This window comes from Hylobates moloch, unplaced genomic scaffold (genome assembly GCF_009828535.3).
Source record: "Hylobates moloch isolate HMO894 unplaced genomic scaffold, HMol_V3 SCAFFOLD_6, whole genome shotgun sequence".
NCBI lineage: Eukaryota > Metazoa > Chordata > Mammalia > Primates > Hylobatidae > Hylobates > Hylobates moloch.
Genome location: NW_026652281.1, coordinates 128,181,213 through 128,205,233, shown reverse-complemented (window position 1 = coordinate 128,205,233; position 24,021 = coordinate 128,181,213). Strand labels below are relative to the sequence as shown.

At 48.2% G+C, this 24,021-nt stretch overlaps 1 protein-coding gene across 2 annotated transcripts in view; it reads left to right on the top strand.

The window, feature by feature from the left end:
- ANXA6 (annexin A6) overlaps positions 1–21,419 on the top strand; it is a 55,805-nt gene extending 34,386 nt beyond the window's left edge. The window contains exons 16-26 of one of the 2 annotated variants that reach the window (XM_032158393.2): positions 522–616; positions 1,273–1,386; positions 4,162–4,252; positions 5,718–5,797; positions 6,372–6,425; positions 12,701–12,718; positions 13,500–13,593; positions 14,687–14,782; positions 17,884–17,942; positions 19,523–19,645; positions 20,621–21,419. In XM_032158393.2, the coding sequence (XP_032014284.1) occupies positions 522–616; positions 1,273–1,386; positions 4,162–4,252; positions 5,718–5,797; positions 6,372–6,425; positions 12,701–12,718; positions 13,500–13,593; positions 14,687–14,782; positions 17,884–17,942; positions 19,523–19,645; positions 20,621–20,680 (884 nt within the window). In that variant the 3' untranslated portion in view covers positions 20,681–21,419. The remainder of the gene's footprint in view (positions 1–521; positions 617–1,272; positions 1,387–4,161; positions 4,253–5,717; positions 5,798–6,371; positions 6,426–12,700; positions 12,719–13,499; positions 13,594–14,686; positions 14,783–17,883; positions 17,943–19,522; positions 19,646–20,620) is intronic. The other variant, XM_032158395.2, reaches the window with a different exon arrangement.
- Positions 21,420–24,021: the final 2,602 nt, after the last annotated feature.

Below are 24,021 nucleotides of genomic sequence, written 5' to 3'. Positions count from 1 at the left end.
AGTGGTATCCTAATGCCTTCCAGAGTCAACCTGCTGTGGTTAGAGGGACTCAGGGTCCAGCTTCCAGAGAGTTGAAGAGAAAGGACATAGAGTCGCTAACAGGAGTTGGACTGTCAGGGTTGGAAGGATCCCTTGGTAACTACTCCGGCTCTTCATGTTACAGATGTGGAAACCAAGTCCCATCAAGGGAAGGGGACTTGCCCAGGGTGGGCAGCCATTGCCAGAGCCAGAACTAGAACTCAGAGGCACTGACTCCCAACCCAGTACTCTCTACCTCCCAAAAAAAAAAAAAAAAGCTGTCCTTTTTCCTCAGCGTGTTAAAAAGGAAAGGGAGGGAGGAGTCCAGCAGAAATTAGTGGCCTGAGCCATAGGCAGGCGGAGTGCAGGGACTCAGGAGCACATGGCCACCTAGCCAGGCTTCTACCCTGACAAAGATCGACGAGGGGCCATCAGTGGGTGGTGTAAGGGGAAAGCCGAGAGCCACAGGCCTTCTTCTGAGGCATGTGGCTTTGGTGACTCAGGGACTGACGAAGATACAATCATCGATATCATCACGCACCGCAGCAATGCCCAACGGCAGCAGATCCGGCAGACCTTCAAGTCTCACTTTGGCCGGGTAAGGACCTCCTCCTGGGCTCTGGGTGTGACATGCATGCACCTTGCCTGATTGAGCTCAGCCTGTTCCCATCGGTTCTGCACAGTTGGGCACCAGGGTCTTCATGGCAGAGGGACCCTGTGTGGTCATATGATCGCAGAGTGTCTCCAGCACTGGGTTTGGGCAGACATATCTTTCCATTCCCCCAGTTCCTTGTGATGGGCAACACTTGTGTGAGATGCTCAGTGGACTCAGAGGCGCAGCATGGGGCCAAGCTCAGGGCTGTGAGTTGTTTTCAGTGTGCTTTGGGCATCTTGCAGTTCCTCTGCACAGAGAGAGCTGGCTTCAAGGCCCCAACTGAGTGTGAGGGATTATTGCACATTGGTGGCATCTGACTTAGGTTGATGCATTTCCCCCTGGGTGGAAACAGTGTCCTTCAGCGCTGCTGCCTTCCTGTTCCTGTCTCCTGTGTCAAGGAGAGTGGGTCTTCCTCCCAGTTGTTTTTTCCCTACCCTCTTTGGCTTCATCTAAATAATAAGTGCAACATCAGCAAAGACAGACACAAGTTTCCATGATCCCTCATGTGGAACCCCTGTTTTCTCTTTCCGTCTCCCCCATCCTGGGTCATGTGTGGGCAAGTGCTGATGTTGGCGTGACTGTGGCTCTGCCCTTTGCAGGACTTAATGACTGACCTGAAGTCTGAGATCTCTGGAGACCTGGCAAGGCTGATTCTGGGGCTCATGATGCCACCGGCCCATTACGATGCCAAGCAGTTGAAGAAGGCCATGGAGGTATAGTGTGGCACCAGAGGGTCTAGTGTCTGCAGGTGCCGGTAGGGATACAGGTGCTCCTCATAAGCCCAGGTGGATTAGCTGTAACTTCTTGGTAGAACTCCTCCCATACTCAGTTCAAACTGGCATAAACACAAAAGGAGATGTTGGCTCCTATAACTGAAAACTACAGGACTAGATCTGAGTCCAGAGACTCAAATGATGTTCTGTGGACCCTTGGCTCACCCCTGTCTTGGCTCTGCTGTCCTCTCTTATGGCTTCACTCTCAGGCAGCCTTTCTCCCCATGGTGGCATATGTCCATCCCGCCAGCTAGCAGCTCCAGCAGAAAGAGTTCCTTCTTCCTAGGAGCTCCAACAACAGTCTTGGCATTTACTCCAAGTTGATTCAGCTTAAGTCACATGCCCACTGGTGTCAGAAGGGTCTCTTGGAGGCGCTGGAGGAAGTGGGGTGGGTCTCGACCAAAAGCAGCAGCAGTTGGAGTCTGTACTCCAGCCCAGCCCTGCCACTCACTCACTGTGTGACTGGACCATTCCTTACACTTCCCAATCCTCTGTGCCTTCATCTGGGAAATGGAAATGTCACCTCTGCCCTTCGAACTAGGACAGGTCAATCAAGGTCACAGGTATGAAGGGCATTGTTAACTCTGAAGACCTGACCCTACATTAAACAAGAAAGCATTATGTCCTGGCCCAGAAGTTGCTAGAACTGCTTTGCTTCCCAAGGTACCAATTGTACTAGTGGCTACTGTTTATAAAGAGCATATGGTAACTATCCCAGGTTAGGTACATTAGTTCAATTAGTTGCCTCCTCAAGCCACAAGGCAAGGCTCTTATTTTGTCCCCATTTTACAGATAAGGAAACTGAGACTTGGAGGTTAAGTTGCTTGATCAAGGTCATAGAGCTATGAAGTAGCAAAGCCGAGGTTCAGACCAGTCTTTCTGACTCTAGAGCCTGTCTTGACAACCGCATAAAACCAGTAGTGCTTTTGGCCCCTTGAGCATTAAGAGGAGGGCAGCAATGGGGAGCTAGAGGACTTTATAAAAACATTGCCTGGGCTAAGCAGATTGAGATGATTGTTTCTTAAAATACCTAAGCCAAAAAGTAAATGATCTAAAGACATGGGGTTCAGAAATAGAAGAGATCAATGAGCTAACCCAACTCAATCCTTTCCATTTTCAAAGTTTCCAAGTGGGAAACAGAGAGGCTCAGAAAGTCAGTGAGTTAGGGGGAGACTAGGGCTAGACCCAGTCTCAGGACTTTCTTGATTACCTCACCACACACCTGCTTCTAACAAAGAAATGATTGAAGATCTCAATCAGGATGAATCTCCTAGGATCTGAGAAGGCAGGACCATTAGAGCACTAGGCAGTAACCTCTTTGAGGACAGAGAACATGTCTTGCATCTTGCCTTTTTCTTTTTTTTTTTTTTTTGAAACGGAGTCTCGCTCTTTCACCCAGCCTGGAGTGCGTTTGTGTGATCTCGGTTCACTGCAACCTCCACCTCCCAGGTTCAAGCGAGTCTCCTGCCTCAGCCTCCTGAGTAGCTGGGATTACAGGTGCCTGTCACCACGCCCAGCTAATTTTTTTGTCTTTCTAGTACAGAAGGGGTTTCACCATGTTTGCCAGCATGGTCTTGAACTCCTGACCTCATGTGATCCGCCCGCCTCGGCTTCCCAAAGTGCTGGGATTGCAGGCGTGAGCCACCACACCTGGACTTTTTTTTTTTTTTTTTTTTTTTTTGGTAGTTGTAGCCCCAGCACCTTGCATAGTGGCTAGCACATAATAGGTGTCTTAACAAGTACCTGAATGAGTGAATTAGTTGTTGACTCATTCAGTCAATCAATCAATCAATCAATCTTGCCTGCCTTCTCTCTTCCCTGATAGTTTCCCTGCTTCCCTGTGTGCAGATCTTTGCATAACAGGTCCCTAGCCTGCCTTAGTCCAGGGCATGTAATGTCTCAGTTCACAAATCACTCACCAAATCCAAGAGTAAACAAATGTAAGCCAGCCATGATGGCTCATGCCTGTATTCCTAAAACTTTGGGCTTGAGTCCAGGAGTTCCAGACCAGCCCGGACAATATGGTGAAGCCCTGTCTCTACAAAAAATACAAAAATTAGCCAAGCATGGTGGCATGCTTCTGTGGCCCCAGCTACTTGGGAGGCTGAAGTAGGAGGATCACCCGAGTCTGGGAGGCGGAGGTTGCAGTGAGCTGTAATCATGCCACTGCACTCCAGCCTGGGCAACAGAGCAAGACTCTGTCTCAAAAGAAAAAAAAATGTAGCATTTTATCTTAAACACAAAACTTCTTTTCTTCTAACAAAATAATACATGTTCACTGTGAAGACTTGAAGAAATATAGAGTAAAAGGAAGAAAATAGCAATCATCTGTGATCCTTCACTCACACAGAGACCAAACCACTAGTTAACACTGTGAGGCATGTGCGTGTCCTTCTGTTCTCTTCCAATACTTACAAGCAGAAATTTCTATTCAGATGTTCATGTGTATATGTGGTGTTATACACACATGCCTATATACCTTTTCTTTTTGTGGGGGCTGGAAGGCAAAGCAGTTCACATGGGAGGTTCTGGGAATCTTGAGAGGCTGGCATAGTCAGCCTTGGTTGTACCAAAGTCTTGGGCCTGGGGACCATGTCTGGAGGTGAGGAGAAAATCCAGGAATGCTTGGCCTGAGCTGTAGCCGTCCGGGCCCCATGGACCTCTGCACAGGAGGTCAGAACTGTGGCTGAGATCATCTTTGCCTTGACATTCCAGGGAGCTGGCACAGATGAAAAGGCTCTTATTGAAATCCTGGCCACTCGGACCAATGCTGAAATCCGGGCCATCAATGAGGCCTATAAGGAGGGTGAGTTTGGGAGGCCTGGGCCCAGATGCTGGGAGGAGAAGAGCCAAGCCCCCCAGCTTCCAACCCCAGCCCACAGCTCTGCCCAGGACTCTGGCCTGTCTCCTTTCCCTCGGTCCTTGAGGATTTGATAAACCTCTTGGGTGTGCCCATCCCTGTGTCTGGGGAAAGGACAGGTGTCCCGGTAGGACAAAGGCCTGGAGGTAGAAGAGGGCTTGGCTGGAAGTGGAAGAGAGAACATTCCGGCCTGCGGGAGAGAGAGGGCGACTTTAGGGGTGTGTAGTCCATGCAGTTCTACAGGGCCCCACAGCCAGAAGGGCCCCACACTTGGTTGCAAGCTATGCTATCACTGTCCAGAAATTCTTAATTTTTAAGCAAGTGGCCCCATATTTTCATTCTGAAGAATCTTGAGTACCAGTCAAAAATGTTTAAATTGGCTAGGTGCGGTGGCTCACTCCTGTAATCCCAGCACTTTGGGAGTCTGAGGCAGGCGGATTGCTTGAGCCCAGGAGTTCGAGACCTGCCGGGGCAACATGGCAAAACCCCATCTCTACAAAATATATAAAAATTGGCTGGGTGCGGTGGTTCACCCCTGTAATCCCAGCACTTTGGGAGGCCAAGGTTGGTGGATCACTTGAGGTCAGAAGTTCAAGACCAACTTGGCTAATATGGTGAGACCCCGTCTCTACTAAAAATGCAAAAATTAGCCAGGCGTGGTGGCATGCGCCTGTAGCCCCAGCTACTCAGGAGGCTGAGGCAGGAGGATCACTTGAACCTGGGAAGCAGAGGTTGCGGTGAGCCAATATCATGCCACTGCACTCCAATCTGGGAGACAGAACGAGACTCCATCTCAAAAAAAACCAAAAAACAAAAAAATTAGCTAAGTGTGGTGGCATGTCCCTGTAGTCCCAGCTACTCAGGAGACTGAGGTGGGAGGATCACCTGAGCCCAAGGAGGTTGAGGCTGTAGTGAGCCTTGATCACGCCAACTGCACTCCAGCCTGGGTAACAGAGTGAGACCCTGTCTTGAAAAAAAAAAAAAAAGATTTAAATTTTTTATCTTATAAGCAGCTTTAAAATGGTAGAATTTTTGAGCACAGGAGTGACATAGTCAGAGCTCTGCTTTTGGGTATACCAACTGCCATGCAGGAGGGATGGTAGAAGAGAGAATGACAACAGGGAGGTGACTTAAGAGGCTGTTAAATATTAAAGGCGAGATGCAATGGGACCTTAACTGGGACAGAGCTGAGGGGATGGAGGGGAGGTGATGGGTTGATGGGAATGCCCATTGTCTTACAAAATCAGCAGGAGGATGGCTGGATGCCCCCATGAGCCAGTTACAAACCCTTTCATTCCCACCTCCCCCTGCCAATACTGCCCTGGCTCAAGCCTGAGTTTCCTGGACCTCCCTCCCCGCAACCAAATCCTTCTTGGCCAGCAGCTACCCACACCCCCTTTCTCTGCCTCAGACTATCACAAGTCCCTGGAGGATGCTCTGAGCTCAGACACATCTGGCCACTTCAGGAGGATCCTCATTTCTCTGGCCACAGTGAGTGAATTCGTGGGCCCCAGGTCGGCTTGCCCATCGGGAGGCCTGGGAGGAAGCGAAGGTTTACTGAGTGGAGGGCACGGGGGTTAGAAGTGCACTCCTGATAGAGAGGGGGTGTCTCCCCACTTGCCTCCTTGGAGTCCCACCGCCTACCCCGTGGTTCACTTGTCAAAGCTGGCGTGGTACCACCTTCTCCAGACAGTCCTCCCTGGTGGCCCTTGGCCTGGCTTTTTGGGCCCCCAGCTCACAGGACAAAGCCATATGGGTGACTCTCTCCTGTGTTGTTACCTGGGAGCTTCTGTCACCATCTCTTGAATTCCCATAACCAAAATGGCAGACCCTCATTGACAGTTACCGAGAGCTTGCTGTGTGTCAGGCATTGGTGCTAAGTGCCTTGCACACATTCTCAGTTAATGACCACAACAGCCTACCTTATAGAGGCAGGATTTTCGTCCCTGTGTAACTGATGGGGAAGAGCGTTCAGAGAGGTGAAAATGAGCAGGGTGTGTGGTGGTACAGAGATGGAGATGGGTCGATGTTTGGGGACTGAACTTTCTTGCTGCTCCTGCTGCAGGGGAATCGTGAGGAGGGAGGAGAAAACCTGGACCAGGCACGGGAAGATGCCCAGGTAAGACCCCCCAGCCCACCCCAGTCACCTCTGCCGGGTGTCCCTGAGATGTAGGTCCAGCTTATGCGTGTCTACACCAGGACCTGTCTGCGAGTGAAGGCTCCTGGCGGGGGCGTGGTTGGTTTGATTGGCTGATACTTAGACTGTAGAAGTGAGGTTTAGAAGTGTGGTGCTGGTATTACTGGCATTTCCTAGGTGAATAGCAGGACCCTCAGAGCTGGCAGGGACCTGCAGATCACCCAGGTCAAAGCCCTCATGTTACAGTGGGAAAATGGAGGTCCAGAAAGGGCAAATGACTTCTGAAAGTCACACAGGAAATCAGTGGCCCCCGTAGAATTGACCCCTAGAGAGCTCGTCTGGGAACTTGCTGAGAAGGGGACCTGAGTGCTAAAGGCCTCGGTTTATTATCTGTAAAATGGAACCGAGAATGGAGGGAGTGTCCTGGGACTAGCCTAGAAAGTCCGTTCCTCAAGGGCTGGAATCTTCATTTTGTTCACTGATATATCCAAAGTAACACATGATCAGTGCTCAGTAAATATTTGTTGAATGAACAGCAGGGAAAAGGGTTCTCTAGGAGTCTCTTGGCTGCTCTGCCTCAGCCCTGCTCCTTAGCCTGGTGAGCTTGAGGTCTGGAAATGGCTTCTTATGGAGGTTGGACAACCCCAAATTCATCTTCCCTGAGGGTTCTGTGGCTGGGCAGTCCCTACTGAGGCCAGTGCATTGTCCCCCACTGACCTGCACCGTGATCCCAGCACCCAGTAGCCTGACCCAGGTCCACATCTCCATCTCTTCTGACTGCCTCATTCTCCCACCCCCCAAAAGCTGTGTCCAAGGATGTGGGGCACAGACACCACAGACTTTTATAGACATCCAGCCCCCTTATTTTATAGTTGGTGAGTTGAAAAGAGCACTGATGGATTGAGAGTCAGGGAACCAACTTTTCTGTTCCCAGGTCCCATAACAGAAGTGTGGTTTGCTACAATAGCATCTGAGCTAGAAAAACCCTTAGCTGGAACCTGACAGTTACAGAACTGTAATGATAATTATTAGAATGCATACTATATATTGAGAATGATGCCAAGATTATTCTATACGTTTTTATGTTCCCCCTTTTTACTAGAGGAAAATGAAGCTCCTTAACCTATTCAGTGATACAGTTTCTAAGTGGTGGTGGTTTTATTTGAACTCAGGCTTGCCTGACGCCAGAGTCTATGCTTAATTCCATTTATAGTAATATCTTCCAAGACCTAGTAGAGTTAAGGTCCCCTGCAGCTTCCACATCAAATAGCTGTTGTTGTCCAGTTGTCCAACCCTTGCTTTGGAATATGGTTGTCAAAAGCTGCAGGGTTACATTTAAATGTATGGCATTTCAGCCACATTGTGGGCACATGGATGGGGGTTAGGCTGAGAACTCAGCCAGACACTAGGGTGGCTTGCTGAGGCCACATTTCATTCACTCATTCAACAGACATTTATTAAGTATTACTGTGAACAGCCTTGTGTGCTGCTGAGAGTTTTTTAAAAATCTCAGCTCTCACCCCAAATCCATCCTCCAACCCTGAATTGATCTTCCCGGGAATGCTTCTGCCTGGTGCCTGATTTGCCAACGAGGCTGTGCTTCCAATTGCCGCTAGCAGGGGGCAGTGGTGGGCCTTGCTGACAGCTGCTTCGCAAAAGGAGAGAAGTGGAGAGAGAGAATCCGGGTGGAAATAGCTAAGGGACCCTTGAGTCAGATCCCTGCCCAACTCGGCTGCTTCTCCAGATTTAGGATGCTAGACCCAAGCTCATTTTCTTATAACTAGAAGTACATTCTTTTATAGAAACTACAAAATAAAGAGAAGCCAAAAAAGACTCCATAACCTAATGGTAATAAGCATTGTCAGTATTGTGGCATACATTATTCTAGTTGTTTCCCTATGTATATATAAAAGTGGATTCTTTATTTCTGACAGTTAAAAATTAATACTATGTGAATATTAGTGCATTTTAAAATCAACAATATCATTTAATGGCTATATACTGTTCCATATCTGAGTCTACCATGTTATTTAACCAGCCTTCTTCCTAGCAGCAAACTCTTTTATCACATTCATGAATTATTCATTAGAATGAATTTCCAGAGATGAAATGGAAATGTGGGAGCAAAATGTATATAAAAATTAAGGGCATTTGATAGGGCCGAGTCAAGCTCCCCCTTAGATAATGCACATGAGTACTTGGCAGTTTGTATTTGCCTGTTTTACACTGCCTCCCTGGCGGTCTCTCACTCTGGATGTCTAGAACGCCCTCAAGCTCTTAGAAGTCTGGGACTGCTATTAACCAGTTGAACATATGTCCAGTTTCCAACTGTGGCCCCACAGTAATTGTTAATAGCTTCCCCTTTCACTCTGTTGCCCAATTTGAGCAATAAATTATAAATAATTATTATAGACCCACCATGAAATGAAGGATTGTGGTCATTTTTAGATAATCAATACTCAGACTTTTTTTTTTTTTTTTTAGACAGAGTCTCACTCTGTTGCCCAGGCTGGGGTGCGGTGGCACAATCTTGGCTCACTGCAACATCTGCCTCCTGGGTTCAAGCAATTCTCCTGCCTCAGACTCCCAAGTAGCTGGGATTACAGGCTCCCACCACCATGCCCAGCTAATTTTTTTGCATTTTTAGTAGAGACGGGATTTCACCATGTTGGCCATGCTGGTTACGAACTCCTGACCTCAAGTGATCCGCCCGCCTCAGCCTCCCAAAGTGCTAGGATTACAGGCGTAAGCCACCATGCCTGGCCCAGACTTTTAAAAATATGACAGCTTTCTTGAAATAGAATTCATCTACCATACTATTGACCCATTTAAAGTGTACAATTCAGTGGTTTTTAGTATCTTCACAGACTTAATGCAACCATCACCACAATCAATTTTAGAACATTTTTTCACCCCCAAAAGAAACTCCATACACATTAGCTGTCACTCCTCATATCCTACTAACCCCCCAGCCCTAAGCAACCACTAATCTACTTTCTGTCTCTCCAGATGTGCCTCTTCCGAACACCTCATGTAAATACAGTGATATAATACGTGGCCTTTTGGACTGGCTTCTTCACTTAAGAAAACACTAACTTAAACACAATGTTAAACACTTAACAGTGTTTTCAAGGGTCATCTGTGTTGTAGCATGTTGGTAGTCCCTTTTCATTGCCAAATAATATTCTATTATCCATTCATCAGCTGATGGACATTTGGGTTATTTCCGCCTTTTGGCTATTATGACTAATGCTGCTCAAAACATTTGTGTACAAGTTTTTGTGTGCACATATGTTTTCATTTCTCTTAGATAGAATTGCTGGGTCATACGAGAACTCTAAGTTTAACCATTTGAGGAACTGTCCAGATTAATTTTTGCATGAAGTAGCTAGGCTAATAAGAACAAGCTTTTGTGGTGAATATTAATTTAGTGCCCCACCACTTTTTTTTTTACATTACAGATATTATCTTAAAGATGCTTTGAAAAACCGAATATGTCTAGGGTTCTCTGACCTGCCTAAGTGAGAACAGTTGGGACTTTGGATTCTTTTCTGTTAAATTTTTTGAACATGTCCCTCTCTCTCTCTTTTTAAAAATGATACAGTTTTATTTAGCATAAGTTTTTACAAATTTTTGATAAAAACACGTATAAACTTTACCATATTAATCATTTTATTTATTTATTTATTTTGAGATGGAGTTTTCCTCTTGTTGCCCAGGCTGGAGTGTAGTGTCGCAATTTGGCTCACTACAACCTCCACCTCCCGGATTCAAGTGATTCTCCTGCCTCACCCTCCTGAGTAGCTGGGATTACAGGCACCTGCCACCACACCCGGCTAATTTTTTGTATTTTTAGTAGAGACAGGGTTTCACCATGTTGGCCAGACTGGTCTCAAACTCCTGACCTCAGGTGATCCACCTGCCTCGGCCTCCCAAAGTGCTGAGATTACAGGCGTGAGTCATCATGCCCGGCCAATCATTTTAAAGTATACAGTTCAGTGGCATTAAGTACATTCACATTGTTGGGCAGTTGTCACCACCAGCCACCTCCAAAACTGTTTTCGTCGTGCAAAACCAAAACTCTGGACCCATTCAACAGTCACTCCCCATTCTCCCTTCCCCCAGCCCCTGGCAACCACCATTCTTTCTATGTCTGTGAATTTGACTAGGGAATGTAAGTGAAATTATACAGTATTTATGCTTTTATGACTGGCTCTCTTTACCTAGTATGATGTCCTCAGGGTTCAACTAGGTGTTTGTTTTGTGATGTTTGAGACAGGGTTGAGACCCAGGTTGGAGTGCAGTGACACAATCTTGGCTCACTGCAACCTCCACCTTCTAGGCCCAAGCCATCCTCCCACCTCAGCCCCGCAAGTAGCTGGGATTAACGGCGTGCGCCACCATGCTCAGCTAATTTTTTGGTAGAGCAGAGTTTCTCCATGTTGTCCAGGCTGGTGTCAAACTCATAGGCTCAAGTGATCCTCCCACCCTGGCTTTCCAATGTCCTGGGATTACAGGTGTGAGCTACCGTGCCTGGCATAGGTTGTTTTTAATACAGAAAAATATTTTAAAAACCAGAAGCAGCCCCTAATCCTAGTAGCCTTGATAACTCTTATTTAACATTTAAATTTAAAATGAAATAATATATTTGCATATTTAAGAAATTTTCAGGAAGAATAAAAAAAAAATGCAAAAGCTTTCCCACATAGTCCCTCTCCTCAAAGGTGTCTTGACAGTTTCTTAAGTACTTCCCAGGAAATATGAGAAAATGAGTGTCTTATTTTTTTTTTTGAATCTAGATAAAAGAAACACTATATTACACAAAAATATGCTATACTTTACTTCTTTACTTAATTTAAATGGAAATTCTCCTTATCAGCATTGTAGATAATCTTATCCTTTGTAAGAACTGCATGGATTGTTTCCATTGATTCGATAAGTCATAGCCTGTTTAATAAGTCAATCTCAGGATGGTTTACAGTTTTTCTCTATTACGAAAAATGCTGACCAGGCACAGTGCCTGTAATCCTAGCACTTTGGGAGGCCGAGGCGGGTGGATTACCTAAGGTCAGGAGTTCGAGACCAGCCTGGCCACCATGGCAATACTCCATCTCTACTAAAAATACAAAAAAAAAAAAAAAAAAAATTAACTGGGCTGGTGGCATGCACCTGTAATCCCAGCTACTCAGGAGGCTGAGGCAGGAGAATCGCTTGAGCCCAGGAGGTCAAGGTTGCAGTGAGCCAAGATTGTGCCACTGTACTCCAGCCTGCACTAGAGAGCAAGACCCTGTCTCCAAAAAGAAAAAAGAATGCTGCAGTGAACAATCTCGTATTCTATCGTGGAAGACTTTTGCCAGTATATCTGTAGGGCAAATTCCTAGCAATATAATTGCTTGATCAAATGGCATATGCCTTTTAACTTTTAACGGACATTGCCAATTATGCAATGAAAAGAAGAGGAAGGTTTCCAGAGCATAGGCTATTGTGAAGCTTATAAAGAGTTCAGTCTATCTAATAGAATAAAGTCAGCAGAGTTTCTGGGAGAAAGGCGAAAGCGATAACGCAGCCTAAGTACACGAGCCTGAGTATTTTGTTCCCAGGCTCTCCAAGTCACAGCTATTTGCCTAACAAAATAGTGTCCTAACCACAGAATTTTGCGCTCTGCATGGTGCAGTGATTAAAAGTAACCCTTGTAAAATGACTTTCCCATCACTGCTTGCTCTGTGCCCCCAGGCAGGTCAGCTCCCCTTAAGGCCTCAGCTGGCTGGTCTTTCCTGTCTGTAACATGAAGGCTAAAATTACATGTCTCTTGCCTTGGAAGTCTGAATATGCTGGGTGCAGAGAACTTTGCACTGCTCACATTTACATCTCAGTGGTTCTGTAAGGAAGTGGCAGGGATTATTTCCACTTTCAGACAAAGAAACCAAGGCCTGGAATCTGCTCTGGGTTTTGGGGTGCGAAGGGCAGAGTTCGCCATTTCTGTGTCTTTCTCTTATCCTTAAAGTGAACACATTTTTAGTTATTGCCAGGCCTATCCGCATTCTGAGCTCCAGCCCAAAAGGTCATAGGAAGGTATTTTTCTCTTGTCCCTAACCCTCCTTCCCATCGCATCCCGGGTTCTCTCGGGTCTCTTGGGACCTCTCCCACTCCCAGCCAGGCCCCTCACCCTGCACCCCAGGGCCCCAGCACCAGCCTCCCCGACCTCCTCTGACTCTTGCCTCCCTTCTCTCCCTCCTCTCTCCCCTCCCTGCTCTCAGGTGGCTGCTGAGATCTTGGTGAGTGTCCTGTTCTTCATTTGGGTTTTAACGGCCTCTGAGTAAAGTCTGCCTTTACTGGGCCGAGCGGGGCAGTATCGAGCAGTGATTTGGGAGCTTGCTGTGTGGCTTCTCTCTCTCCCCTTCAGGGCCCCGCTTGGTAAAAGATAGGCCAGGCAAGTGTTTCCCAAACTTCAGCTAATCATCTCTGGCATGATTTGTGCTGTGTAACCACCAGCTGTTAATACTGATCTTTAAATCGACTCACTTTTAAACCCAAAATGAGTTAAGGGGAATTTAGTATCAGTATAAATAGAACTAGTAGCTGCCTAGAAGACAGCCATGGAAACACTAATATGCAGTGTGATCGGGTATGTTTGCCCTTGACCCCGCTTGGGGAAACACTGGCCAGGCCATCTTCTCTGCATATGACCCCACACACACTTCCCAGAGGGGCTTGCAGAAAGGTTGAGGGATGGAAGGGGAACTCCCAGTCGCTACGCTCAAGAGTCTATGTGGGTCCTCCCAGGAGCCCCGGCCCCGTGGCCGTGAGGCTAGGATGGAAGTACCCAGTGCTAAGCCCATCTGTGTCAGTTCACAGGGTCCTTGTGAACTGGAGAGGGGAGTATAGAAGCCACTGTGCTTGAGGAAGGAAGAGGGGACCAGTCTTGGCCCCCTTGGATGGCCGGGTGAGCCCAGCTTCTGACTGCCCTCAGCCCAGGGAAAGACATGAAAGCGAATAATAACCAAGGCTTTCTCATGTCTCCCCTCCCAAATCCTTGCTCCAACTGGGGCTCTGCAGGAAATAGCAGACACACCCAGCGGAGACAAAACTTCCTTGGAGACACGTTTCATGACGATCCTGTGTACCCGGAGCTATCCGCACCTCCGGAGAGGTGAGGCCTGACCTCCACCTTAACCCAGCAGTAGCATATCATGAGTGATGGCGACTCTGGAGCCCTGGGTTCTAGTCCTGGCTCTATCACTTATACCTCACCTTCCTTCTTCTCCTTAGGGAAGCAGGTGGGATGCCCGGGATTAGGTATAGCAACTGGATTTCACCTCAAAGGCCAACTCTGATAGATTGGTAGTAGCTGCCTAGAGTGCTGTGTTGAGAAGGATTCTGGGGCCCCGTGTCATGATTCACTGGCGATGCCTGCCAGGAGCAAGGCAGCAAGAGGTGGTGGCGGCACAAGACCCACATAGACATCTTTGAACCACAGGCTGCCACATGCTCAGGGCACACCTGTATGCAGTGGCCCTGGCGCTCGGTAATCATGAAGTGTCCTGCACTGAGACATTTACATTTTAACATGCATTTGTCTGGCACTTCTCAGTATTTAAGGTGCTTTAGCATAGTGGCTAAAAGAATGGACTTGGGCACTGGACCACCTTGATTTGAATCCCCCATTTAACAGCCATATGACCTCAGGCAAGTCACCGAATCTCTGCGCCTGAGCTCCCTTACGTAGGAATCAGGGTTTTAGTTCTACCTCACGTGATTGTTGTGAAGATACAAAAAACATAACACATAAAGCACTGGCGCAATGCCTGACTCAGTGAGTGTTTCCTGAGTGTTATCATTGTGTCTTCATCCCAAGCAGACACAGGAGGAAGAGGAGGCCCAGAAAGGAGAGGGATCACCCAAGGTCCCTCAGTGAGCTGGGGCAGAACCATGACTAGGACCCGTGCTCCTTTTACTACCCCAGCCTGGGTTCCCAGAACTTGGCCGAGGTTCTAAGGCCATTGGCCAGGCACGGGGACTGACTTGGGACAGGTTTGGCTCTGAGCCCACGGCAGCCTTGATATCAGAGCTTCTCTATCAGGATGATCTTGCCCAATGCATTTTGGCCTGGGCTGTGGCCATATCTGCTGCCCTTCCACTTTCTCAGGCACAGCCTGTGGGAGGCGCTGGGTGGGGCTGAGGAGGGGTCCTCCCCCTCCTGCACTGAAGCTCACCCCCGCCTCTGGGGCTTCTCTTGTGGCCAGTCTTCCAGGAGTTCATCAAGATGACCAACTATGACGTGGAGCACACCATCAAGAAGGAGATGTCTGGGGATGTCAGGGACGCATTTGTGGCCATTGGTAACTGGCAGGGACTAAGGGAAGGGCTGGGGGCACTGGGAACTTGACCAGATTCTCTGGAAGAATAGAACCTTGGCAGCCTCTGAAGCTAGTACTGGAAAGTAAATACTGTCACAGTTGGCCTCCAGGGGTGCTGCCAAATGTGTGATTGTGCAGGAGTGTCATGAGGTCTGTTCCAGACTGCAGGAGAGGGTGAGAAAATAACTGTCGCTGGGGAAGGACCAGGAAGACTGGGGCAGGCAGGGGAGGGGGCACGCTGTCCTGCACAGCTAGGGTGTGTACACACACACCACACACACACTTGACACACACACCTAACATATACAAGACACATACACACACACATTCTCACATGTGACACACACTCATACATAAAACACGTTACATATGCATGTGACAGGTGCATACCACACATACACACATCACACACAGAACACATACATACACATACATGCTACGCCCCCACAAGACACTACACCTACACACACACCACTTACACACTATGCACACGTGACCCATGCACACCACATATACACACCACACATGCACACACATACAAGACACATACACGCTAGATGCAGATGACACACACACGCACCCTCGTCTCCTCTCAGTACCTGGCTTTTTGGTTACGCTTATATAATTTGAGCTCTTGACTTTGAAAAGGTTTTTCCCTTTTTGATCTTAATTCCACCGTGTATAAATATGGATGAGTGGATATGGGTTAGGGCTGAAGTTATTCTCATTAATATTCATCATTAGTGGTATCTTGTTTCATTTACTGTAAAACGCATTGCATCAATGCACTTTAAAAAAATCTCACCAAGAGGTGTCAGTGGAAGATTTTCACATAATTCCCATCAATTATAAAACACATCTTGATTTCAGAGACACTAAAATGTGGGGGAAGATTTGGGTGTGTTAGATTTGGGTGTGTGTTTGTGTGTTAGATTTGGGTGAAGTAGAGTTGGTGGTAGGGGTGTTGTTTAGCGTGTGATGGGCCTTTACCGCCCAGGAGCAATATCTAGGAGGCAGGATAGCCCAGTGAGTAAAAGCATGGAATCCAGATTGAATCCCTGCTCTGCCACTTACTCATTGTATGTCCTTGGGCAGGTCACAAAACCTCTGTGTCTCAATTTCCTCCTTTGTAAATAACAATAGTGCCCAGGCCATAGGGTGGATTTTGTAAGACTGAAATTAGTTAATTATATGTAAAGCACTTGGAACGGTGCCTCTTGGCATATAATACTCACTGGGCAAGGGTTAGTTTGTATTGTTTCCCACCAAGCCCTGTGCAAAGTTAGTTGCATGCAGGTTTAGTTACATTCTCATCAGGTGCTCTTACCAGTTTATTTTACAAAGGAGGACACTGAGTTCAGAGAGGTTTATAGCAGCAGAACCGGGACTCAAACCACAGGCTGCCTACCTCCAAAGCTCGTGTTCTTAACACCAGAATAATTAGCCTTTGGAGACACTTTCAGATTCCTACCCTCCTCGTGTATTTCCCTCTTCCCTTTCTCCTCCCACCTTGAACCTTGAACAGGTATACATGTGCAAACACACACCACAACACACCATTTCACACCCCTCCATCCAGTGGCAGGCATCGGGGTCCCCTGTGGCAGATGGACAGGCTCAGTTTTTAGGAAGGCTTGTGGGGTTGGTTACAGAGGAGAGAAGTTTCTGCCCAGCGTGCTTCTTAGCCAGACTGATAAAGCCCTAGGTCTGAAGTCAGGGAAGGCTTCCTGGAGGTGATGTCATGATTGGGGACATGGACATCAAGTACAGCCTTGAAGGATGGGATTTGATTTAGAGAGATAATGTAGTGAAGGGCAGATAGGAAATGCATCTATCCAGGAAGGACAGAGAGATACAGGAATTTGCAGTTTGTTCTGGGAATGGGGGAGCAAGGGCCATGAGGTTGCAAAGGAGGCCAGGAGCTTTGACATTCAAGCCAAGGAGCTTGGGATTTGTTTAGGAGGTAGTAGGCAGATATGTAAGGAGCTGGAGAGGGGAGGTGTGTGATGTGATCTTTCCCACGGGGTTTCTGAGCCTGTTGCAGAGGAGTCTTGCTTGACCCTGCCACTGGGGTACGCAACTCCAGCCTCTTGCCGTCTGTTCTCATTATATCCAGAGTCATTCCAGCTATAGTACTGGTGTCTGGTTCCTCCTTTTTAAGCTGTCTGAGACACCCGTGCATGGGCTCTGGAGCCTTGCAGTTAAGCAGCTGCGAAAGGCTAGAGAACCGTAGGCCTTGAGAAAGGGCGGGGTTGGTGAAACCAGGCAGGCATTATCTGGGGTCAGGGTAGGGAGCAGGGGCTGCCAATGCTGCAAGATGGTTCAGGCCCTGGGCAGTCATTCTTTGGAGCAATATTTCTCTAAATCAGTAACTCTCAAGCATTAGGCCGCACCAGAGTAGGGTGGCCAACCATCCTGATTTGCGCAAGGCTTTCAGCGCTGTTAGGTTGGTGCAAAAGTCATTGCAGTTTTGCCATTGAAAGTGATGGCAAAAATTGCAATTACTTTGGCACCAACCTAATAAAACCTGGAATGTCCCAGGCAAACTAGGACAGGCTGGTCACTCACCTCCAGAGTTTCAGATTCAGCATCTCTGGGGTGAGGCATGAGAATCTGCCTTTCTTCCAAGTTTTCAAGCGATACTAATGTTGTTGGTCCGGAAACCACACTTTGAGAAGCATTGCTCAAAATCTTTCCAAAATCTGAGTCTTTAGGGTGGAGCCTAAACCCTGAGTTTTAAACAAGCTTCTTGGATGATTCCAATGCATTTAAAAGTTTGAGGCCCCGTGCCTTGGGTTCATGAGGAGTTAATTACCTTTGAATCTTCTCCTGACCTTGGTTAGCTGTAAGCACCTTAGAAGGAAGAGAGTTGCAACCAAGTGACAGCCAGGCCTAGGGATGGGCCAGAGGAAGAAGCATGGGGAAGGGGAGTGAAGGTGTCATCTGAGCATGACGCTGGGGTTGACAATGATCTGCAGACCCATGCAGGGATAGACAAGGTGGGGAGATGGGGGAGGCCAGTCCAGAGTCTGGGTTCACAGCCTCTTACCACGTTCCCCGCATCTCTCTGCTCTTCCTACCAGTTCAAAGTGTCAAGAACAAGCCTCTCTTCTTTGCCGACAAACTTTACAAATCCATGAAGGTAAGAAAACATGCTGGCGTTCCTTTCCCTTCAAGCACTGACTTACATACACACACAAACAAACAGATGTGCACCATCCCCCAGATCAGGATTCCTGGCAGCTGTTTCTTCCTATTTGACATTTATTAGCATCTGCCCTTGTCTGGCTCTAGGATGGTATTTCCCAGTTGGGGGTGATTTCCCCCGCCTTCCCCCACGGAGGATATTTGGCAATATCCAGACACGTTTTTGGTTATCACAACTTGGAGAGTGTTGCTACCGGCATCTGGTGGGGAGAGAACAGGGATGCTGTTAAACAACCTTAGTGCAAAGGATAAGCTTGCGCAACAAAGAATTATCCAGCCCCAAATACCAAGGTTGAGAAATGTGCTCTGGAGGCACACAGGGCTGGGTAGGACACATTCTCTGCCCTCCCAGAGCTCACAATCTATCAGGTGACACAGGGTCTCCTATGACAAATAGTCATCAAAGGTCACAAGCACTCCCCTCTTGAGTCTAGGCCTGCCCTTCCGGGAGAGCCCAAGCGACACTGGCCACCCTCTCAGCCACTGGAGTCTCAACTGCTGACAGCCTGGGCAGGTGGAAGGGTAGGAAGGAACTTGAGACCCTCACCCCATAGTCTCCAAATGTGACAACCGTTCATTGAGCACTCACTATGTGTCAAGCCTGTGCCAAGGGCTTCATCTCTCTGACCACAGTTGACCCTCATGGCAGTCCTGTGAAATTGTGGTAGCATCCTCATTTGATAGAGGAGGAAATTCAGGCCTAGGTAGGGTAAAACGTTGCCCACATTTACGTAGCTCCTAAGAGGCAGAGCTGGGACTCGAACCTAGCTCCGACTCCTAGGCTGGTGCTTGTAGCTCCCTGGGGGCAGAGGCAGCGTAGCTCCCTGGGGTCAGAGGCAGCTCTGGCTGCCTACACATTCCATACCCTGTGCCTGCTCCTTTGGCCCAGTGGTAGTTTCCTAGGGCTGGTGTAACACATTCCACAAATTGGGTGACAACATAAATTTATTCTTTCATAGTTCTGGAGGCTAAAAGCTCAAAATCAAGGTGTCGCCTGGGTTGGGTCCTCCTGGAGGCTCTAGGGGAGAAACACTTCCCTACCTCTCCTAGCTTCTGGTGGTTGCTAGAAGTCCTTAGTGTTTCCTGGCTGTGAATGCATCACTCCAGTCTCTGCCTCTGTCCTCACCTAGTCACTTTGCTGTGTGTATGTCTGTGCCCTCCCTCTTCTTCTAAAGATATTGGTTATTGGTTTAGGCTTCAATCTAATTCAGTGTGCCTTCCTCTGAACTAATTACATGTGCAAAGACCTTATTTCCAAATTACATCATGTTCTGAGGTTCCAGGTGGACATGGGGACACTATTCAACCCATACACGTCTTTTTTGCATGTCAGTCTGGCCAGTCCTGGGCACAGGGGGATTTTGGTCAGGACTGTTTGCAGAAGACCGAGGTGGAACATCCGCCCTGTTTTTGGAAGGAACAAGGGAGAAAGGCAGATGGGATACCACTGTTTCTTGCCTGACTGGGCTCTGTCTCTCCTTCCGCCTGTGTCTCCCTCCTGCCTGGCTCCACCAGGGTGCTGGCACAGATGAGAAGACTCTCACCAGGATCATGGTCTCCCGCAGTGAGATTGACCTGCTCAACATCCGGCGGGAATTCATTGAGAAATACGACAAGTCTCTCCACCAAGCCATTGAGGTAAGGGGAGGGGCTAGAGGTTAGCAGGAAGGGGGTGAGTGTCAGATCCCTAATATAAGATTAGAAGTCTTTATTCCCATGGACTTTTTCCCAGTGGGTTACCGCTGAGATCAGCCAAAATCTTAAAGTTTGATGCTTGGTTCTACTTGGCTAACAAGACTATGGGCATCTCACAGGCAGTCTCTTACAGACTTAGTAGGAATGTAAGTAAATTGTTGGCACATTTTGATACTATATTATGTTTTAAAATCATACATCAAAAAATACAAGAACAAACAAAATCCCAAAAACCATGTCTCATAACAATGATAGGAGTCCCTCAGAAAGGAGATGCATACCATATGGGTCAGGAAGTTTGGCCTGCCCAGTCTGAACGTATGCCAGACCATTGTGATATGTGGTGAGCGTGATGGTGTTTGTGCCCATTCCCAGCAAGTTGGCCTGGCAGTTAGCGCTCAATATTGTTTGTTCAAATAAGAAATCACCTAACACGATATGCTAAGGGCCATGGTGGAGGGTATCAGCAGAGTGCCAGGGGAACCAAGGGAGGCCAGAGTTCACTCTGCCTCCTGACTCAAGAGAGTGGCCAGGGTGCTTCTCAGAGGAGAGGGCCCCGCTGGCAGACGGGATTGGGGGTGCACAGGGGCGTGCTGGACAGGGGAGTGGCAGGTGGAGAGAGGACTGAGATGCTCCTGGGGGAAACGAACAGGTGAAGCTGCAGAGCTCTGCACAGGTCAGATCCCAAAGGGCCTTGAAGCCAGGCCAAGAGCTTGCATATCTTCCTGGGGATAAACAAAAGGGACGTGGTCACATTTATGTGTCTGGGAGATCCCACTGGCCTATATGTGGCATGGGATCCTATGTTGGTCATGGAGAGAGGCCGAGGGAGATGTCCAGACAGATGGGCAGCCGGGAGGAGGGGGCATTGAGGCTGGAAGGACTGTTTTCATTCACTCTGCTCTCTGTCTCTGCCAGGGTGACACCTCCGGAGACTTCCTGAAGGCCTTGCTGGCTCTCTGTGGTGGCGAGGACTAGGGCCACAGCTTTGGCGGGCACCTCTGCCAAGAAATGGTCATCAGCACCAGCCGCCATGGCCAAGCCTGATTGTTCCAGCTCCAGAGACTAAGGAAGGGGCAGGGGTGGGGGGAGGGGTTGGGTTGGGCTCTTATCTTCAGTGGAGCTTAGGAAAGGCTCCCACTCCCATGGGCCATCGAGGGCCCAGCACGGCTGAGCGGCTGAAAAACCGTAGCCATAGATCCTGTCCACCTCCACTCCCCTCTGACCCTCAGCCTTTCCCAGCTTCCTCCCCTTGCTACAGCCTCTGCCCTGGTTTGGGCTATGTCAGATCCAAAAACATCCTGAACCTCTGTCTGTAAAATGAGTAGTGTCTGTACTTTGAATGAGGGGGTTGGTGGCAGGGGCCAGTTGAATGTGCTGGGTGGGGTGGTGGGAAGGGTAGTAAATGTGCTGGGGCAAACTGACAAATCTTCTCATCCATTTCACCACCCATCTGCATCCAGGCCGCGCTAGAGTACTGGACCAGGAATTTGGATGCCTGGGTTCAAATCTGCATCTGCTTTGCACTTGTTTCTGACCTTAAGCCAGCCCCTTTCCCTCCCTGAGTCTCTATTTTTTTAATCTACAATGAGAGAGTTGGACAAAAAAATCTTGGCTTCCCTTCTAACATTAACATCCTAAAGTATGCCTCCGATTCATTCCCTTGACACTTTTTATTTCTAAGGAAGAAATAAAAAGAGATGCACAAACACATAAACATATTTCCAGTGAGGGCCTCTGTCTTCTACCTAGAGCCTGCAGCCTGGATTTTCCTCATTAGAGCTTGAGGTTGTAAAGTCTGCCCAGGAGTGAGTTATATCTTTAAATTCTTGCAAGGTGTTTCCTGGGAAGCGCACAGGAGAATCTGAGTTTGCAGCAAGCCTGGGAAGGCTGGCCCAGCCGTGCTCTGGGCCTCAGGACCCCCTCATCCCCTCTCTCTGCCTGGACATTTCTGTATGCTCTTCATCCATTTCAACCAAGCCCAAATTTCCTCTTTTGAACTACGCAAGGGCACCCAATGTGATCTTGATCTGGAGAGGTGCATGGAAAGTTACCTTCATGCAGGTCACTGATAAGCAAGTAGGCGCAACTGCAGTTCCTCTGCCTTCCCCCCGCCCCCCAAGCCCTACTTCTGGTCTGCGGCTTTGGTCTAAGATTGTCCAGTGACCATGGCATGGGGCTGGCTGCTGGCCAAAGGGCGCTGCCCTACCCTGGCTGACCAGACTAGTTTATTGCAGGTTAGCGCGTGTTTGTTTTCTTTTCTTTTTTTTTTTTTGAGACGTACTTTTGCTCTTGTTGCCCACGCTGGAGTACAATGGCGTGAATTTGGCTCACTGCAACCTCCGCCTCCTGGGTTCAAGCAATTCTCCTTCCTCAGCCTCCCGAGTAGCTGGGATTACAGACATGCGCTACCACACCTGGCTAATTTTGTATTTTTAATAGAGATGGAGTTTCTCCATGTTGGTCAGGCTGGTCTCGAACTCGCGACCTCAGGTGATCCGCCCACCTTGGCCTCCCAAAGTGCCGGGATTACAGGCGTGAGCTGCCATGTGTGGCGCATGTGTTTGCTTTCATAGCTGTGAAGACAGCAACAGGCAGGTGAGAGAGTCTGGTCTTGTCCCTCCCTCACTTGTGACCTCAGACCAGCCATTGCCCTCAATGGGCCTCAGTTACTCCATCTTTATAGTGGGGGGTTGGATCCAACAATTTTGAAGAGCTCTCTCTTAATCTCTGACATAATGAGTCTGAAACAAAGAAAAGTTACCTTACTGTGTCTTTACTTCCTTTCTTCTGGGCTATGAACTCAAGTGCCTTGAAGGCCAGCTAAGAGCTTTTTGGGATATTTGTCTAACTTAATTGAACTGTTACTGAAAGATAAATTAACAAAATGGTTCAGAGATTTGGATTAAGATCTTTGTAACTAACTGACCATGAGCACAGGAGCTTCAGTTTCCTTCTCTGTAAGACAGGGCTCCTCATTCCAATTCCACCTATCCTGTAGCCTTGTGGGAATAAAAGGAGGTACCACGTGGAGGTGCTCGGCAGGGTGCGTGCCTGGCTTGGAGTCAGTCTCACTACCTGCCCCGAACCAGGCTCAGTTGTAGGGGCTGAAAGGTGGAGCCCATGATGCTTTATGGCTTTGATTTCATGAAGTCAGTCAGCTGCAGATCACAAAGGCATTTGAACCCAAAAAGAAAAGTGCCTTAAAATATATACTGAGGAAAATGGGCTTGGGGCAGAAAGGAAAGAAGAGTGGAATCAGGGAATAGAAGTGAGGAGAGCCCATGGGGCTGAGGGGAACACAGAAGAGGAGACCTAGAAACCAGGAATGAGGACAGCTAAAATCGGACACTCGCTGTCTAATGCCTCCCTAATGCCTCAACATGCATTTTCCACAGAATTTTCAGTTAAGGTAGTTGCGTTCTGGGACTGGTCAGTAGCAGGAAGGAGACCCTAAGAGTTTGTGAGGTGAGGTACACAAGATGAGAAGTGACAGTTTGTCTCCAAGTAAGGAGGACTTTAAATGTCAGGATTTTCTCTGACAACGTAGGGGAAGCCTTTGGAGTTCTTGAGTGGGGAAGGTGTGCGTCTAGCTATGCTCTGAGGACAATGTAGGAAGGCAGGGTGCCAATTGGGAGCCTTTTGCAACAGTCCTACTAAGAGCCAGGTGCCGGCTGAACAAACCACATTTTTTTTATTGGAGTTGTAGCAGAGGAGGAGAGTAGCCACTGTTCTGAACCAGAGCACCCCATGCACGCATGCATGCAGTTTACACTTAATGAGTGGCTCCTATGTTCCATGCCACATGCTAGGTGCAAAACATATGAACCAATGTGGTTCTGGTGCTTAAGGAGCTTCCGCTGAGTGTCCCTCCTGCTCAGTCTCTCCAAAATGACACTGGAGATTGCTTCTGTGGCCAAAGTTTAATCGGGAGAAGTGATGGAGGCTAATTTAAAACTAAAAGGAAAGAGAAAGCAGAAGCCCAAACCGCTGCTGTCTCAAAGTGGGAGAAAGGGAGGATGGCTGTAATGTTCTAAGGGTGGAAGGGGCCCTCAGAAATTCTCACCTCCCTCGCTCACTTGCAGATGAAACAACTGTCACTTCCACAGAGAGGAAGCAACTGGCCCAGGGTGCACAGCAAGATAGCAGCAGACAGAACTGGAACTGCCGTCCCGGCCAGGGCCAGTGCTTTTAGAAGCACCCTGTGTTTTCTCCTTCTTTTGTCATCACCTGTGGAGGTGGGCTTCAATACTCTCTAGCTCCTCACTGCTCCCCCTCCTGCCTTGAGCCTTGCATTTTCCCTTTAGGGCAAACTGTTC